A 20215-nucleotide genomic window follows, 5' to 3' on the forward strand; every position below is an offset into this window, starting at 1 on the left:
TCATGTTATTAAGAAACCAGAACGCGATAATTTCTCTGTCCTTAAGACTTTCCCATGGTGGAAAATGTACTGACTGTTACAAAACGCAGACACTGGAGACTCCTTCCAGAAATGTCATCTCCTTACAGAAAGTTTCACCACTTCTGACCAATGAGAATCAAGGATTCAACAGCAATGCAGTAAACTGTTAACCCTTTCATGCATAAAATGATTTACAAACATATTCTTCACTCTTTTTACTCATTACTTAAAACTGCATATGAATTCATTCTATAAATATTACTTGTATTAAAAAGTAAATGGATTATCCATGTTTAAGAGGGGGGAAAAAACATGGGGGAGGGCACATAAAACATTCAATTTGAGATTTAAAAAAATAAGAAATCTTCTGCTGTGTTTCTAAACAAAAATTGTTAACATTGAAGTCTAAAATTATATAATATTGATGACCAAAATGATAGAACATTTTATTTTTAAACAATATTCTTGATGTACAAAATGTACACCGTTTAGAACTGTTGCATGATTAAGCTGATTTCTGTGTTAAAAAACTTTTTTTTAAAGATATAACACAGAATAAAGATATAACACAGGCCTGCTGCATTTCTGCACTCACGTATAATCTCAAGAGAAACCCTCGTAGAATTTGTAATGGTTTTAATGGTTATAATGAGAATTGTATTGATTTGAATATAAACTTTAACGGTCCCTGTGGGTCTCTACTGGTAATCTGTTGCCCTCTATAGGTGGCATATTATGCCTAGTGGATACCATTAAGGGCCTAGGTCCACAATATGTTCCAATAGTATTGGAAACCATTTGGTAATGGTTGTAATGCTTAACAGCTGATGGTTTGTAATGGAAACCATTTTAATTTCAATGATGAAACAGAACAATCATTTATGTTAAATTGCAGTTGTCTCAAATAATTAGAAAAAAAAGTCTTAAATTGATTGTCAAGCATAATTCTAGACACTGTGCATGAAAGGGTTCAATAATACAGTAAATACTTAGCTATATTATTAAGGGATCTTATTGCAAAGCATTGCTGGAAGCAAAAGAACCAATCTCTGAACACTGGATGTTTAATATGGTTACAGTAAGAAGAGCAGAAACTTGTCTCAAAGTTGAAATTATTAGCAGGGGAAATAAGGCATGTTTTAATGATAGAGCATGATATAAATACACACCAGTAATCATGGGATCTGTGCTGTAGTTTCCTCTCTCTCCTCTTACTGAAGGCGAAACCAAACTCATCAAAAGCCACACTGCTGCTGCTCCTGCGCCTGGCTGAGACTTTAACACTGCTACTGCTACTGCTGCTGCTCCTTCTCCTCAACATCATCCCACTCACAGCCACACTTCCACCTGAACTTTATCACCGTCCTTACTTCCCTTCTCTCATGTACCCATCCGACCCGTTTCACCCAGACTCGGGAAGTTGTGTTTGAACTCACCGCCAGATTGATTCAAACATGGCGGGGTTTCAAAATAAGAGTCCTCGAGCGCAGCGGCTGCGTTTAACACATTCTCAAAAGAAATGAACAAATGTGTCGTTATTAATGTGTCAACCCACTCTACAACCCACTGTACAATTATCTACAATATTCTATAGTATCACAATCAATCAAATACACAGTATGTAAGGAATAAAACACTTGGTGTTGCGCCGTTAAAGGAAAATATTCGAGTGGAAGGTGTGATGAAGCAGAGTAACTGTTAAGAGCACCACAGCTGATTCTTTTCCAATAACAGCATGACCTGCAGTGAATTAGCCCTCTTATACAACAGCAATTTTCCAACTTTTACTATTTTCTATTCGTTAAAGAATGGCATCATACTTTTGTTTTGTTTATTAATCCATTTATAGCTATGTTTAATGTAATGTCTTCAAAACAAGTTAGATCCTGTTATCACTTACAACTTAAATACAACTCCATCCTAGAAGTGTTTTATTCCTCTTATACAACTGCAACTTTCCAACTAATAAAAATGCTCTATTCATTAAAGAATTATATATATTTTTTTATCCGTTTATAGGTACATTCAGGGGCAGTTTTAGTGACTTGGGGCCCTAAGTAAAATATAGGAATAGGGCCCTATTCAGTGTTTTAACATCAATATTTTATATAAATTTTCAGTATACATTATTTTGTATTAATAATTAAAACCATATATAATTTGCATTTTTAGGGGGTCCATGGATTCTGGGATCCCAAGGTGGTTGCCTACCTTTACCTATTAATAACTCCACCTCTGGGTACATTTTATGTAACGTCTGTGAAACGATTAGATCCTGTGATCATTTACAACTCAAATACAACCCAAATGCTGGAAGTGTTTTATTCCTCTTGTACAACAGCACTTTTCCAACTTTTACTATTTTCTATTTGTTAAAGAATGACATTTTTTGAAAAAAATAATTCTGTTCATAGTTACATTTAATGTAATGCCTGTGAAACAATTAGATCCTGTTACAACTTACAACTCAAATACAACTCAATCCTGACTAATCCTGAAACAAACCTCAAAAGTTTATACATCCCAGTAGTAAGAGAAATCTACAAAATGCTGAAGTGTTCTTAACATTTCGACAACTTTTATTTTACGGGCAGCAGCAGGTAGCGTGGCCTCCTCACAGCTTCTGGCTCGATGCTGAGCAGGGTTTACTTTCTGTGTGGAGTTTCACACGCTCTCACACGTGCTCTGTGTTCAAGCTACGCACAGTATTTCCATCCATCTGTTTATTTATACATACAGCACTTTTCCAACACTCCTCTTTACAAAGGGATATAACACAAAACAGTATAAAATATACCTGGAGGAAAATGTATCTAACTTTAAAACAATCTATTATAAAAACATTTTTCTGTACATATTTTTATTTTATTTATTACATATTTTCATGTGTAAAATAACTTAAACTAGATCCGACCAGCTATTAAACCAATTAGTAAATGATTTGTAATTCTTTTACAGTGAAAATAAGCAGAACTACTAAAGCTGAACAGACAAAAAAAGCATTATATTGTTCAGTCAGTTGCTCAAATAATAATAATAATTAAAAAAAAGGTTCATTTTATTGTTGCATGAAGTCAGTGATCTGTTAAATGTGTCCTTTTCAGCATCCGAATGTCCTGAAACCCATGAAGGAACATGTAAGAGAACAAAGACGTGACTTATTCCAGCTGAACACGGCTGTTAACAATACAGAGAGCCATAATACAGATGTGTGACAAATGAAAGGAAAAGCAGGTGTCTCAGTTATGCTGGGGGGGGGGGGGGGGGGGGCGCATTTACTTATTTTACTTATTCATCTCTCTAGTACACCTCCTGACTGAGACTTATAGATTCTATGTCATGGTGAGCTGAAGTCTGTGGGTGGCCAAACACCTTACCAACCCACATGATATTGGTTTCTCCTTTAATTTGTCACCATGTGAATTACCGGAATGTAGACATTAACCGATAATGAAAATGTTTCAAAATTCAACACTTAAATACTGCAAACGGTACTCGTACTGACTCCTGTCACCTCCTCCATCTTCCCAGTCTTGGTGTTTCCCTCCAGTCTGGAGCTAATCCAGTGTCGTGCCTGCTCCAGCCTCTGCAAACTCAGCCACAAGATGTCCTTCTCCCTCTCCAGTTCCTGCAGTTCCTTCACCTGAACATGGAAGAACGAAGACACACATACAGGACTAGATTTGGGTTCATACAGAAGCTTTTCTTACAGGAAAAACAGCGCTTTCTAGGATTTTCCAATCCTTTTATTTGATTTTTTTTAAGGACTACACTGGAGAAGATACTCAGGTACATAACCTATTGTTCTTCTCGAAACTGTTGCCACCAAGTTCGAAGCACATATAGAATATAGGAATAGAATGTCTCTGTATGACAGGGGTGTCCAATCCTATCTGGAAAGGGCTGGTGTGGGTGCAGGTTTTCATTCCAACCAAGAAGAAGCCACACCTGAGTCTTTTGAAAGCCAAGATCAACTGATTAAACCAGGTGGAATCAGGTGTGGCTCCTGCTTGGTTGGAATGAAAACCTGCACCCACACCGGCCCCTTTCGGTTAAGATTGGTCACCCCTGCTGAATGCCATTTCATTACATTTTCCCTTTGCTGGAACTAAGAGGCCCGCAGCATGACAACGACCCCATGCACAAAGACAGCTCCATGAAAACATGCTTTGCCAAGGTTGGAGTGGAAGAACTCCTCTGTGGAGTGTCCTGCACAGAGCCCTGACCTCAACCCTACTGAACACCTTTGGGATGAACTGGAACGCCAACTGCACCCCAGACCTCCTCACCCGATATCAGTGTCTGACCTCCCTAATACTCTTGTGGCTGAATGAGCACAAATCCCCACAGCCATGCTCCAAAATCTACTGGAATCTAGGTGTTCCTGGGATAGACTCTGGATCCACCACAATCCTGACCCAGATAAATCCCTTACTAAAGATGAATGAATGAATACTCTTTAGTGAGAAACATTTTATTTTATTTTGCTTTAGATAATTTCTTGATCTCTAACTTCAGCTCCCTAACAGCCTGGGATAACGAAGAAAAGTATTTGAAAACACTGCACATGTGTATATGTATAATGAAAATAAGAGCCAAGTGTTTGAAATTTGTAAAGGAAATCAGAGTTTTGGGGGGGGGGGGGGTTTGTTTGTTTGATTTTTTGGTATTTGTTTCCTGCTGAGACCATTTTTAGCCTTATGAGTTGAGCGGAAATAGTTTCTGCCTTTAAATAACTTTGTTATGCAGTTGTGAACTACTATCATTAATCTAGAGGCTGGCTGGGAATTCAGCAAAGGTTTGTGACAGCTGACACCATGGAATAATATGGACAAGAGAACAACTTATGACATCACATGCAGAGCTAAAAAAAAAACAAAAAACAAAAACACAGTACTATAAATCCACAATAAAACAAATAAGTATTTATTCCTACTATTAAAGCTAATATTATTGCACATTATTATTATTATTATTATTATTAGTGCTAGTGTGTTCATTTGTGGCTCTCGGTGTATCCGTATGGAATTTTGTGTTGTACTACAAGAGAGGTACAACAGTTGGGTCAGAAAGATAAACAAGGTAGATAACTATCGTCTATATTACATATTAAAGTGCATATAAACCAGAAGAACTCACCCAGAGGAAGAATCTCAGGGCGTCCAGACTGCTGACTTTGCTCTGCAGAGGGACAAATATGACTGTATACGACGCCATGAAAAGTGCCCGTGCAAATAACACACTAAAGAGACAGTAGACCAAGAGATGACAATTCTACAAATGTTAAATAAAAGACACGAAGTATGAGCTGATCATTCTCTTCCTAATCCCCTCCCCAGAACTGCATCATGTGTCATGGGGGATAAAAAGGGGGATGAGTACTGTATGAGGGGAAGAGATTTAGTGACAGAGTGAGAGGTTAGAATAGTGCTACAGCAACATTAATGAGGTTTGAAAAAGCTATGTGTATCCTGATCAACATACTGTAAATAATTATCAGACTGAGAAATTGCATAAGGAAACATTTATTTAAATTAAAACCCTTCATTAAAACACTTAAACATCAGTTAAACACTGAACATCATAACAGAAATAAACAATCTTTGATTACTCAAACGTTCACTTAACAACAGTTACTCGATATAAAAACATCCATCGAATATTACAGGAACTAGAAGTGCTCGTAAATTGGGGCATAAAGCCTGCCATTTAAAACAGAAAATTAATTAGAAAATATTTTTTAAACAGGAAGAAATTCAAATCTAAACATCAGTAGGTGAATACTGCATTTTTTTAAATGTAATAACAGAAACCCGGTTTTCCTTTTGCTCGTTTTCTTTTGTTGCTCCTTTACATCACGTCCATCTCTCTCTCTCTGCCGTTCTCGTCGTTGAGGGGGTACGGACTGAGGTCCAGTGACAGGAGGTGGCTGGATATGCAGTCATTGAACTATAGGACCAGAAGTAAAGGACATCATAACATCAGGTCTGAACAGGAATATTGAGCACGCAAGCGAGTGACAAAGCCACATCATTTACTATGGATGTGTTCGACACGGAGCAACTATTACAATCAACGAGCAACATTTAAACTGATATTTTCACAAATTCAGTATGATGCTGTAAAAAGTGACAAACCCAGACGATTGGCTCGAATGTTTCCTCAGACCAATCCTATGGCAGGTGAGGTCTGACGGTTTTTTCCCCCAACTCAATGCAACTGCAATTATCTCCCTTTTACTGTTCGATGCCAAAAACGAAAGAAAAACTTATAACTGGGAGTGTAATCATACACTCCAGTCTAAATTCGATTCATGATACTGGCCTCACAATTCGATTCTCAGAGTATTTTGAACAAAATTTTAATGGAGAAAAATGATTAATTTCATGAACAATTTACATTTTTGTCTGTATAAAATGAAATAAATCAAAAAGTGCTATTGTAAACAAAATGTACCATATCTTAAAAATAAATAAATACATTTATAAAATTCTCCCAAATTTTTGATTGAATAAACCCGGGAAAATGATCGATTTAACCAAACTAAAGCTCCAAAGTCGGCTAAAATGCCAGACTTCCACTGCTTCTTTTTCAGACACTGTAGATTGCAGCGTTGCGAGACTGGTGTCATTTGAAAGGTTCTTAAGAGCTCCATTTAACTGTTATAACGTGGTTGTGTAACCATATAACCTACAGCGTGTGTTTGTCATTGTGATCCGGCGCCATCATGCAATAATTCCCAGTAATTATTGGCAAAGCCAAGCGTGTAACTTGAACATTAAACTTAACAAAAGTGGTTAAACATTTTGGCTACTACTGTTTCTCATCTGAATTAAAATAAAATGCAGAACAGCATTCACACCCCAACATAGGCTAAGCTGTAGATCAACTCCAAATTACACGCAGCCGTGTACACACCTGAGAACGTGTACGCGTGTGTGTGTGTAGGTGTGCAGTACCTCAGAGTAGACCCCCAGCAGAGCATCTGACCGTGAATAGAACTCCTCCTTCAGTGAGATGACAATGACCTGAAAGTTATTTCTCGACTGTTCCCTAATGAAGCTCGTCACCTGTACAGAATCATATATTCATACATCAGACAATAAAAAGTGCTCTTTCGTTTTTCATTTCATTACTCCAAAACACTCCAAAACTCCGTTCTGTAACTAACTGCATTGCTCATTTGTGTTTTCCTAAATGGAAGAGTATATATTATCAAACAAATTAAAAAAAGGATTTGTCTTGGTAAGAGGAAATGAGTAAGGAATGAGGCGGGGAGTGTCGTCTTGCCTTGCCAATGTTTGTGTTGTCCAAAGCAGCGTCCACCTCATCCAGCACAAAGAACGGAGCAGGACGGAAGCTGGGACAAAATGAGACATAAAGTTCAAAATCTATTATGGCAATAGTGAAATAATTAACGATTTTTCAACATCAAGTGATTAAAATCAGTCGAATTTACAAATGAAAAAAAGGGTGTTTTCAGGAAGTGCTATTATGCAATGTTATGATCTTTTCACTTAACCACCTTGATCATAGCTACAGGTACACCATCTATAAAATTTTAAGGAAAATAAATCAATAATATTGACTCCGCTCACGTAAAAACTGACTACCTGTGAACAGCAAACACCAGCGCGAGGGCTGCGATTGACTTCTCTCCTCCTGACAGGTTGTCCATGGCCATAAATCTCTTCCCAGGTGCCACGCAGTTATAAGTGATACCACCCAGGTAAGGCTCATCAGGATTTTCTGCACTCAGAGTCGCCTGCAGGAGAGAGGCAGACACACACACACACACACACACACACACACACACACACTGAAAACTTCAAATTTCTTTTTAAAAAGATTGCTTAATATTATCCTACATTTCATAAAAATGTGTTTTTAATGATTACATTCTTTCAGAGAAATTGAGGTCCAAGTGCAAAAATTCCCACTGCAGTTTTGGGGTTAATATTTTTGTTAAAAATAACAATAATAATAATAATAATAATAATAATAATAACCATTGAATTATTTTAGTATTAAACCTGGAGCCTATCCCAGGGAATGTGGATCAGGAGGTGAGGCAGAGGACACTCGGGACGGGGGGTCAACCCATCACAGGGCACATTCAAACACACGTCCACACACTACGGACAATTTGGGAATGCCAATCGACCTACGACGCGTGCCTTTGGACTTGGGAAGGAAACCGGACTACCGGGCGGAAACCCCCTGAAGCATGTGGAGAATGCAAATTCCGCGCATGCAGGGAGGAGGCAGGATTCGAACCCCCAACCCTGGAGGTGCGAGGCAAACCACTACCTTGTGCTAACCACTTAGCCAACTTTGACCTTGCTGTGACCTTGACCCTGTTTTGATGATGTTTTACGATGATAATTCCTTAGAAATTCTACAAATATTCGACCACTTTTTCTTGAGATCTCACGCTAACGAGAATTCCGGATGGACGGACAGACGCATGGATAGATCAATGGAAAAAAACACCTAGTGGTTACAGGAATAAAACTAACAGCCTGGAAACAAAATGTGGTTGTCCCAGACACATGGACTATAACTATCCATCCCTGAATATTCATGTTCAAGGATACTACACAAAGCTAGAAGTGCTTAATGATGTCATGTCAAGCGATTTGAATCATTTTAATATGTTTCCTGTGTAAAAAAAAAAAAAGAAAGAAAAAAGAAAAAAAAAAAGAATGGATTTGAGTCACAGAAATTCTCACTTGAGCGCTGTCGTTCCTGCAGAGGTCTTTGTAGATTTGGCTGATGGCGACAGAAACATGCTCGAAGCACTGGCTGAAGCGATGGAAGCGTCTGGCCTTCACTTGCTCGAACTCCTGATGGCGTTTCTTAGCTACGCTTGTGCTGGCCTCAAACGCTAACACACGTAAACACACATAAAGGTGCGATCAAAGCATAAATTGGCTAAATTAATTATTATGTCAATGGAAGATCTTCACAACCTTCCATTGTGTTTGTGTGTGTGTGTGTGTGTGTGTGTGTGTGTGTGTGTTTACCATCAACCACTCCACGGAAGCTGTCCTTCACCTCAATCATCTTCTCCAGGGCCTTCATATTGGGTGGTTTGGACACATGGATCAGTCTGTCCATAGACGACACTTTCTCTCTCAGCACCTCTAGCTGGGCCGTCACCTGCTGCTCCCCAATCAGGCTCTATACACACACACACACCATGTGAATACATGACTTGTGTACATGATTAATCTGATAACTCTATGACTGATTATTCTCATTTCACTTAGTTGCAGGAGTCAGAGCATGTTCTTTATAAAGTGGTAGTGCTAGTGGTAACAAATTTTATTCATTTCTGTAGCCTCATAGTGCCTTCGACATACAATAGTCAACACATACATGTGTGTGGTTAGCATGCTAGCTATTTATAGAGAGCCCGAGCTACATGCCCTGCTGTATCGCTATCTAGCTAACCATCAGCTAGCTAGCATGGAACCAAATGCGCTGGAACAATACGTCACATATTTAGTTTAACTAATAACATTTATGCTAGTAAAATATGAGTCACTGTGAAGTAACTGTGGGATTTTAAATGCAAAACAGTTAATATGTCACTCCTTATACATAAAATTAAGAGTTCATGAATAAAATGTGAATAATTAGTGTGTGTTTGTGGGTTACGCAAGCACTTAGCCTCACCTTCAGGTTATCTCCCAGTGGGCTATAGTCAATCACCATCTGTCCTTCTCGCACATAAATGTCTTGTGTGTAGGTTACAGATTCAGAGTCCAGCTGTGTGGAAAAGAACAGAACTTTTCTTTGTGCTGTGCGACACCATCACGTTAACATTCATAATATCACTCTTTCCCCCAGCTCACATCTTGGAAAAGCCCATCACTGCACCGCGCTGACATTAATAATGCTTTATCACTCTTATTCAGCATATTAACTCCTTATCAGGGGGTTGAATCAGGAACGTAAAGTGAAGAATAAATCACAAAATGTCTCCCGTGGAGCTCAAGGATAGCTACTGATTGATCTGGAAGATTTTTCAGTGCATAGTTCTGCATGGAGGAGTGAACCTGGACAAGCATCTCTACACTTGGTAGCCATTACAGGAATATACTACATGCTGTTATTCTCTCCACGGCAGGCATTACAAAATATTAATTGTAAGGAAACAAAAAATGTTCAAATAAAAATATTATAAAAATATTACATTTAAACATTGATTATTATATGTCTAGTGTACAAAATGTCTATTGTAAAAAGCGCTATACAAATAAAATTGAATTGAACTGAATTTTGAAACCTGTGTAGAAAAATAAAGGGTGGTAGGTAGATAAGAAGAAGTCTTTATTTGTCACATATACATTACAGCACAGTGAATTTTTTTTCGTCGCATCTCCCAGCTTGCTAGGAAGTTGGGGTAGATTGCAGGGACAGCCTTGCTCAAGGGCCCAACAGAGCCTTAACCATTGAGTCACCACTGCCAAGATAGGAGACAGAGTTGATCAGATAGATGGATCGATAGATTAGGGTGCCAATACTTGTAGAGTTGATTAGATAGATAGATCGATAGATAGCTGTTTCAGATTTGCGCTATTAACTGTTCCAGTATCTTGTGGGTAGAAAATATTGATCCCCTGGTGATTGTACTGTGTACACTCAATGTACCTGGATGTCACTGATGTCGTCCAGTGATCCTGAGAGCACGGTGAGGGGAAGGCCCTCGATTTTGCAGCCCAGCAGCAGGTTGTGTTTGCAAAGTCTCTGATGCTCCAATGCCGTTTCCACAGAGATCATCTCCTTCTGCTGTTTTACCAGTTCCCTGAAAGAGAGAGACAGAGACAGTTATTCCATTATACACTGTAAAAAAAAAAATTATATATATATATATATATATATATATATATATATATATATATATATATATATATATATATATATATATATATATCTTAGCAAGTGAAGATATCTTGAATAAAGAAAAAGTTATTTTGTATTCCTTGTTATGAGATTACCAGACTATTAAGACTTTAAGACCATTAAGCCTATTTCTAGACATTGTTACTCATTTCAAGTTTGAAATTGTGATATTTTATTGGCAGATAATTTTCTTCTTTCCAGAAATAAACAAAATGGTCTGCCAATAGAAATTATCCAATTTCAAGCTTGAAATTAAAATGATCTAGAAATAGGTTTAACAATGTTATATTTCCTTAAAAATTATTTTAACTAAAAGGAATCAGTTGATAATTATTTGCCTGTATTGAAGATCTTTTTTCTTGCTAAGATATCGTCATTGTTTTGGGTTCTGTCAATGGTTTGCTACCTGATTGTGTTCACCAGTTCCGTGTTAGTCCTTAATTAGTTTACTTTACTTATACATGTTGTCTCACTGTTCGTGGCAAAGTCTTAACGCTTTTAAATCCGAGCCTTGTTTTGTCTTTGATTACAGCTTAACCTCGATTGATGTTGCATGCTTGTGTTTTGACCCCTGCTATGGACTGATTACAATTCTAAAAAAAATTATTCACTTGTATCCTACCTCTCGGCGCACGTTACATAGGGCTGCATCACAACATATCATTCGTCATTGCTAGTATTCACAATGCTGATACAGCAGAAGCCTGCATTGTGCAAATAAGCACTCTGACTAACCTTGTTTCTTTTTGTTGTTTTTTTTTTTTTTATTAAATCTCTGAGCACTTATCACCACTTCACCCTAATATACTGCAATGCCTTATAAGGACATCATCTTTAAGAGAGGAGATAAAAAATAATAAGAGAAATGATTGGGTCAATAAAGCAACCAGATACCTGGAGTTCTCTTGAAGGCCACTGATGCTCTTATCCAACTCAGCCTTCGCTTTATTAACGTAAGACTTCTGTTCCATCTCATTATTCTTTAAGTCTAAGAGCTTCGACTGAGACTCGTCTACTGCAGCAAGCAGCTTCTTTTCCTCCTGAACAACACAAACATGTCAAATGTGCTACCTGGTAAAGGTTCTTCCAACAAAAAAAAAAACCTCAATCACCTAAAGGTTAAAACAGTTCCTATGGAACGTGGTATATTAGTGATGTGCATGAATATTTAATGTTGTGTTTTCTCCTAATTTTTAATATAAAACGTCAGACATTCAGAGAGCTGTATTAAAGCTGGCTTACCTCTTTCAATGTGAGGATGACATCTTCCTCTTTGTTGATGGAGTCCTCCATTTTGGTGATCAGCCTGCGCTGCTTGTGCAGCTGCTCCTGCTCGTACTCCACTTGTGTGTTCAGACGGGTGCGCTGGGACTCAAACTGCAGCCTGGACAGAACAGCTAGTACGCTTAACAAACCTTACTGTTTTAATCGGGACACTTGTGAGTATTTGAACACTTTGTAACTATAACAATATACTGCTTTTATAATATAGCCTTAGTTTAGTCCTGGATTATCACAATGGCACCCAAAGGCATGTTTTAGCATCTATATGGTCATATACTCGTTAATAATATTCGCAGAGGTCGTCTGGATACATTTTAATGCTCTTTAGATTTTCAGAAAACTTGTGAATTTAAAGGCGAACGTCTTCCTAGTTTGAGAAACCTATCATTAAGCCTAATGCTCCTCTAATGTTGTGTGTTTGTACGGCGCCCTACCGCTTATTCTCGATTTCTCCTTGCTGTCTCACATAATCCTGCTCGTATTCGCGAATGTTGGCTACTCCGATCTCAGCACAGAAGTCTGAGAAGACTGTGTCCTCCACCTACAGCAGAAAAGCAAAGTTCTACTCAAAGGCTACTGTCACTACTAAAGCTGCTGTCACTAGGCTGAGCGTAAGAGTTCGTAAGAAGCGACAGGTAACAGCAAATACGTTTTGCGTGACTCACGTGATTGACTTCATCCTGGAGGGCAGTCACCTCGCTGTCCTTCACTCGCACGTTACTGATCTGCATCTCGATCTGAGACTTCAGGTTCGAGAGCTCACTCTCCAGTCTAGAGATTTCCTGCAGCACACACAAGCGTCAACGCGCGTTAGTACAACACTGAAGAGTGAAAAGAGGTAAACAGTGGGAAAAAAATGCATAGAAAGGAGTGAGAGAAACAAAAGGACGGCTTACAGCCTGGGAGGCCGGGATGCTTTTTTTGCGGATAGACTCCAGCTCAGAGTTGGAGTATTTGAGGCGAGTCTGGATTCCCTGGGCCTGGGCTGTGATCTGATGTAGTTCAACCTCCTTGCGTTTCAGTTTTATTAGTTCCTGCCAGGAACACACACACGCACTCACAAACAGGTCTCAAATTATACGAATTGTGATGAAGCGCCACTCAAAGAAATGACACAGATGACAACTTTAAATATAACTAAAAAACAAGTAAGAAGTAGATGTCATTCTTTAATAAATAAATCACACCATCAGTCATTGATTATTTTCCTGTAACATCACGTCCTATTATATTTTCTTTTAATCCAAGAATAAATAACAAAGAAAGTGTGCATAAGTGCTAAAACTCAAAGAAGGGTCTTTATTTCATGCCCAACTGATGACAGGAGGGTGCTTTCTGTGCCCTCGAGCTCCTGGAACACTGACATACCCTCAGCTCCGCAGTAAGCTGCTCCTTCCGCTCTTTCAGGCCGTTCATGTCCTTCTCCTCCCAGCGCCGAGCTTTATAGCGCAGATGAACAGAGCCACCAGAGATCACCCCCGACTTGGAGAACAAGGTACCGTCCAAAGACACGGTCTAGAAAATTCCAGAACAACAGTGTTATCTTAATACAGAGGTCATCTGTTAAATTCAAACTGGGGATCAGTACCGAGAGCGGCCATTTTATAACTTTCAAGTTTGACCTCGCCAAGGCACACGCTGAGTACGCATGGCCACATCTAAATCTTACCTTAAGGCGCTCGGGGCCGTCAAACGCGACGTGGTGGGCATCTTTCAGGTTCTCGCACACGAGGGAATTCCCACATACAAACTGCACCACTCTTTTCAACTGAGGTGCATTCTGGGAACATTGCACCACGTCCACCACCATCTTGGCTCCACGCACCTCCCTGAGACGCTCGTTTAGTGGCTTTACCTGACATGAGAAAGAAAATATATATATTAGTCTGCGTTCAAACCAAAGCTGCTTATTCAGAATCATTTTCGAAAATCAGCGTGTTTGTTTTAAGTCAGATGACAGAGAGGACACGTTGCAGTTTGACTCACATCCAGGTTGTCAATAGGGAGGAAGGTCTCTCGCTCAGCTCTCTCCTCTTTTATAATCTGAATGCAGTCACGGCCCACTTTTGCAGAGGACACCACGATGGCGTTCATGTAATGGCCAAACACCTTTGTGACAGCGAGCTGGTATTTCTTGTGGATGGGCTGACACAAGTCCATCAAGCGTCCATACTAGACGCAAAGAGGAAAAAAAAAATCTCAAAATCAAAAACAAGGTCGCTGTTACATATGTACAGTATTTTATACGTTTCGTATTGATTTTTCTATGTTACGAAGCGTTTCTTAACAGTGCGCTTCGTTATACAGTATTCTGCATTGCTGGTCTTCGAATCGTTAATCCAAAACATATTAAGCCATTAAAATAGGTTTCGTTCAAACAGGCTAACTCGTGGTGATGCAATACCACAACTTCCGGGTAGAGCCTGCGCAGGCTCTCGAAGATCTCGTCTCGTCTCCGCTGTCTCCGATTCTCCTGGCTGTCGATGCGAGCGTTCTGAAGTTCCCGCATTACCACTCCCAGTTCCTCGTTCAGCTCCAGCGTCCGCAACCGTCCGCGTTCCAACATCTCCCCCAAACTCCGCTCCTGCTCCCGCTGCTCGTCCAGAGCTTTGCTGCCAAAAAAAAAAGACACCATTTCAGCGAACAGCAAGCCAACGAAAGTCTTGTCTAATTTTATACTGCGTGAAATTGATTTTCTCAAACTGCCGCGCTATGAGAAATTCCCGTTATATTTTTTCTGCACAGAGATCTCCATAAGCTTCGTAAACAATACCAGTGTTGGGTAATTTTCTCAAAAAATGTAATCCACTACAGATTACTAATTACTACTTTAAAATTGCAATCTGATTACATTACTGATTACTACATGTAAAAAGTAATCAGATTACTAATTACTTTACTTTCACGTTACTTTCAAAACCTATCAAACCTACAAAAATACAGTACAAAGTGAAACTCATACTTCGTTCAGTAATTTTAGCACGCATCAATGTATGACATGATCAGGAAAAAGTTGGATTTATCATAAAACTTGCCTCGGGTGTTGTCTCTGTTTGTAGGACTACCAGACTGATAAAATATAAAACATTTCTAACTAGTCTAGTTTGGTGTCGGGCCAAGGGGAGTCACAGCTAAGCTGTCATTGTATGGGTTCACCTGCTACAGTGCCATGTAAAGTACATTATCTTTCCTTATGCTCTGCTCATATCATGTTCACGTAAACTGGAGCTCATAGATATTTACACACCTTGTTTTCCTGCTCAGCATCAGAGGCTGTTACTGTTTCAGTTTCAATAACTTTACTGGTTTAAAAAAAAAAAAAAGAAATCAGCGTGAGCTAGCGTTTGGCAGAATTGAGAGTTGTCAGCCAATAAGACACGTGTATTTCCATGCATTTTCCTGTAAACCTTGTCTGATTGGTCTCGCCTCCGTTACATTTGATTACTAAATGTAATCAAATTACATAAATTTAAAATGTAATGCCTTACAATACTGCGTTGTCAGAAAAAAGTAATTAGATTACAGTAACACGTTACACCCAACCCTGAACAATACAAGGAGCATAAATGTGAATTGCAAGTAGAGACTAGAAGAAACTAGCGTTCTTTTTCGGCCTGTGTTTTTTTTTTTGCTCATCTATAAATCCTTCTGATCCGTTTCATCAGCCAGGAATAGCTACTTTGCTCAGCAAAGCTTGAAGAACTTAAAATACCACCCCTGAAGGAAAACTACCCCCAAAACTGCCAAAGGAAGGTGCTTTTTTGGACCCTGCAAATGTTCTCCTGCTGATGAGGACACCAATTTTCATCAGCAAAATTATCAAACTTCTACTTTAAATAGAAAAATAATCACCATATAAACTTAAGAGTGCTTTTCCTGCTCTAACACACCTAACAAAAGTAATTAACTGACTGACTGAACTGTGTAGAAAACATGACTGTATAATTGTTTTCTCTCACTCTACCCAAACAGTCCCTCATCCTTTTGCAAGCCCCTCGATGTTAACGCTCGATGGAGTCAGTGCTCAAGTATCCAAAGCCAAGTAAAATTGATCCCTTTGTGTGGGAGAAATTCAACATCTACTATAAAGCTGAATAATTTAATCAGTGCACTTGGATGGATAACATACTTAGAGGTGATGGCATACTCTTCCAGTTTCCCTGCCCTCCTGTTTAACTCGTCCTGATGATCTTCAGCATGCTTAATGTTTGCCTATACATGCAGACAAAAAAAATACAGAAACATGAGACACTCTGAATCAAATTTTTTCAGGTATTGCATTTGTTTCGCACTTCAATACACACTACCGGTCAAAAGTTTGGAGACACTTGACTGAAATGTTTCTCATGATCTTAAAAACCTTTTGATCTGAAGGTGTATGATTAAACGTTTGAAATCGGTGTTGTAGACAAAAATATAATTGTGCCAACATATTAATTTCTTTCATTAGAAAACTAACATTTTAATTACAAAAAAATCTATTTTTAAACATATGACTTGAGCAAAATATTCCGAAAAACAGTCAATGAGTGTCCAGCGTAGGTGTGAACTCATTTAATACTGTTTAAAAAGCATCTCAGGGAAATTCCTCAAGAAATCAGTTGAGAAAACACCAAGAATACATTTCTGGAAATTCTAGCCAAAAAGTGTGTCTACTTTGAAGATGCTAAAATATGAAATTATTTTATTTATTTTGGTTTTTATCAATCACCACATAACCCCCATAGTTCCATTTGTGTTAATCCAGAGTTTTGATGACTTTATTATTATTCTAAAATGCAGGAAAAAAATAAAGAATGAGTGTGTTTAACCTTTTGACCGGTAGTGTAATTAGATTGACACCACTGCTGATCATAGCCATAGTGGTTTAAAAGGCAACAACATAACATAATATATACAACACACACACCTCAACTTCACTTTTTCGTCTTTTATCAAACTCCAGCTTTTCCCGATCAGCCTTCAACTCCCAGTGTAGTTTCTCCGCTTTCTGAAATAAGACGGCCCCCTTCTTCCTGGCCAGTTCCTTCAGCTCCTTATAACGCTCCAGCTACGACAAAACAAATTTCTAAACCTTACACCACCAACCGGGACTGTTAAAGAGATTACAGAGTAAAAAAGGTAATCCTGAACAAACCCTTGGAAGATAATTGACACGATAACATGTCACAACACTTTAACAGAAAATACTGCTCTTTTTTAATCTTTCTATCCCTTCATCCCGCTCTCTGCCCGACCTGAGCTTCCTCCAGCTGCACATCCTCGCCCCTCTGAGCTGCCTGTTCTTCTATCTCTCTCTCGTAAACTCTCCAGGCCCTCTCCAGCTCGGCTAGCTCCGTCTCCAGCTCCTGCAGCTCCTGCTCCTTCTTGGCCCACTGCTTCTGGCTCTTCAGCAGGCTGATGCGCATCTCCTCGGCCTTGCGATGGTGGTGACTGGTGTTCACTTTGGCCCTGATATACTGAGGCCTCTGATGGCTGAGGGTTTCCTCCTGGGATCTGGAAGAGGAGCGGAAGTAGAAACACTGTATAAGGTGAACGAAGGCACGGAAATTCATCTCTGCATATTAATGGACACTTGTTGCGTAGTTTGCTTAACCGGTGGCATTTGCAGAATCCTTAGCAAAACAACAGACTACAGACCCTGTCACATGACCTGCTACTTCATTGTAGTTTCCTTGACTTCTAATCACAACTGGCTGTTCTCAAGTAACACACTCCCCACAAATATTCTGAACTTTCACTGTATCTGTATTTTATCTGTATTTTCACTGTATCTGTATAAGTCTCACTCCTCTAGCAGTCCACTACTGATGTCATGGAGCCTTTTTTTTTTTTGCATTCACAATTTTCCTGTACTGACCCTGTCTGTTTTGTTCTGCTGATAGCTTGACACTTTCCATATCAATCAATTTTCCCTTCCTGATTTGTCTGATTCGTCCAATAAAACTCTGATAAGCGCCTGATAACACTGTTTTTTTGGTGGGTTTATGAAATACTCTCACTTGATCTCCTTCTCTACTTTCTGCAGTTCTCGGCTCAGGCGTCCATGCTCTTTCTTCTGAGCCTTCACAGTTTGCTCCCACTCCTCCACTACGCTCTTTTTGACAGCCACAGCCTCCTGTTTCTCTCTCAGAGACTCCACGAGCACGTTAACAACCCTCTCATTGTGATATAGCTGGAAAAGGCTGAGTTGCAGCTTGCTTTCCCTGAGCTGCTCCACCAGTGCCTGATATTTCTCTGCCTAAAACAGATGACGGCATGTCATGACAGCATTAACCCAACATGCATTCGAGGATGATAGTTATTCATTATAATACCTCAGTTTTATCCTTGAAAATCTGCTTCTTCTCTGCAGCGGCTGCTCGTTTGCGATTAAAATGGAATTGCGTGTCCTCTTTTGCTTCCTGCAAAGCCACCAGCTTGGTGTCGTACTCGTTCGCCAGCTCGAAGGAGCTACTCATGCGTTCAAACATCTTTGTACGTTCCTTTGCGTTCATCATAGCTATAGACTCCACGGCTCCCTGAAATATACACAATACACACCAGTCCACATCACACACACTGCATAACAAACTCTTTCACCAGTGTAAAATTTTTAGCAGTGCAGAGATTACAGAGCTTACACACTGCAGTTTTGTCATCATTCCACACAAGAGAAATCATCTTTATAAAATCTGTTTTCCCGCCCTCTTTTGATTGACAGGATATAATCAGCTGATAGACAGAAAAATAGCCTTTATCGGCCGATACCGATTATCGGCTAATACATCAGTGCATCTCTAATATTATGATTTTCTTTTGTTCTCAAAACCTTACGACTTTATTCTTGAAAGATTTCAAACAAATATTTCTTGTAAAATGATTTTTTTTTCTCAAAATATTATGGCTTTATTCTTGAAATCTTGTATTTTTATTATTTTAAGCAGTGGCCCTCAGCGGCACAATAACATTAATACAAGGATGTTTATCATTTTAAATCAAATTAAACTCAGAGGAATTTGTTTCGCACGTGCCAGTGAGTGAGCCGTTTCCGAGCCGAAAGTGTCGACTCTTGTTGGTGAGCTGAGTTAAATAACTCGACTCACTGAAAAGATTCGGACTTTAAGTCACTAACCTGAAACACTAAGCAGTTCCTGGCTTTCACCACGATGCCTATCTTCTCCAGCTCGGTTGTGTACCTGGCCAGTGTCACCTGCCTGCCGTTGACTCGGTATTCAGAGGAGTCACCTCAAATAAAAACCCATAAAAATGCAACTTCAGCTTACGTTATAGAGCTCGTAGCAATTCATAAAGGTCATTGCGATCCAAACACACCTGATATAGTTCTGCTGAAGACTGTTTCTTCGTCGTTATCGTCGCAGAAGCGCATAGTAACCGAGGCGGTGCGCGAAACCGGTTTATTGACGTGGGCGCCATGAATCAGGTCTTTGGTTTGCTTCACTCGCAGACTGGAGGCTCTCTCTCCCATCACAAACCCCAGAGCATCCATCACATTCGATTTACCTTTCAAATTACCACCGTTATATTTTAACACAAATGTCTTTTTTTTTTTTTTCAAACGCTGTAAGGATTCAGCATATCTAACTTACCTGAACCATTAGTACCAATGATACAAGTAAACCTCTTAAACGGACCTATTGTCTGCTTTCCTCTCCATGACTTGAAATTTTCCACGTCTATCTGCTTTAAGTAGCCCATATTTACTTTGTCGATAAATAAAATTAAATAAAAGTTGAAAACCCCCCAAAGTTTAAAAAGTATTAATTTGACGGCTGCAGACCTAGCTAACGGCTAACCAGTTTCTCAGTCAGTCGGTCAGTGAGAAAGAGCGGGAGCGCGCAAGATATTAAAGTTGCGTCCCCTCCTGACCAATCAGAGACACCCTCATTTGCATGTTGATATTTTGCAATTAATAGACCAATGATACCAAAATGTTTAGGTTCAGCTTGTTATCAAAAAAACACCCACCAGATTCGACCCTGTACAACATCTGCATGAT

The 20215-nt window shown here is 39.2% G+C and overlaps 2 protein-coding genes across 2 annotated transcripts in view; both read right to left on the bottom strand.

The window, feature by feature from the left end:
- Positions 1-1793, bottom strand: part of si:ch211-266k8.4 (TBC1 domain family member 12) — a 54240-nt gene extending 52447 nt beyond the window's left edge. Inside the window, exon 1 of the mRNA XM_053631414.1 lies at positions 1191-1793. Within this exon, the coding sequence (XP_053487389.1) occupies positions 1191-1345 (155 nt within the window). The 5' untranslated portion in view covers positions 1346-1793. The remainder of the gene's footprint in view (positions 1-1190) is intronic.
- A 3737-nt stretch (positions 1794-5530) lies between these two features.
- Positions 5531-20164, bottom strand: smc1b (structural maintenance of chromosomes 1B). The gene is made up of 25 exons (XM_053631415.1): positions 19806-20164; positions 19531-19719; positions 19331-19443; positions 18534-18737; positions 18219-18457; positions 17454-17712; positions 17126-17266; positions 16346-16428; positions 14621-14828; positions 14203-14388; positions 13886-14071; positions 13585-13731; positions 13113-13250; positions 12882-12998; positions 12651-12757; positions 12175-12316; positions 11827-11972; positions 10681-10834; positions 9703-9795; positions 9048-9204; positions 8754-8908; positions 7635-7786; positions 7312-7381; positions 6981-7091; positions 5531-5970 (listed from the first exon to the last, which is right to left on the bottom strand). The coding sequence occupies exons 1-25, from the start codon at positions 19912-19914 to the stop codon at positions 5872-5874; spliced, it is 3705 nt and encodes a 1234-aa protein (XP_053487390.1). The 5' UTR covers positions 19915-20164; the 3' UTR covers positions 5531-5871.
- Between the last annotated feature and the right edge of the window lie 51 nt (positions 20165-20215).

The sequence above is a fragment of the Ictalurus furcatus genome, chromosome 8 (assembly GCF_023375685.1).
Source record: "Ictalurus furcatus strain D&B chromosome 8, Billie_1.0, whole genome shotgun sequence".
NCBI classification, from domain to species: domain Eukaryota; kingdom Metazoa; phylum Chordata; class Actinopteri; order Siluriformes; family Ictaluridae; genus Ictalurus; species Ictalurus furcatus.

Coding starts and splice junctions, on each gene's coding strand:
- smc1b (XM_053631415.1), bottom strand. CDS start 19,914: ATGGGCTACTTAAAGCAGATAGACGTGGAAAATTTCAAGTCATGGAGA. Junction 12,758..12,881: donor TCCAGGATGAAGTCAATCAC/GTGAGTCACGCA, acceptor TTTCTGCTGTAG/GTGGAGGACACAGTCTTCTC. Junction 8,909..9,047: donor CTTCCGTGGAGTGGTTGATG/GTAAACACACAC, acceptor TACGTGTGTTAG/CGTTTGAGGCCAGCACAAGC.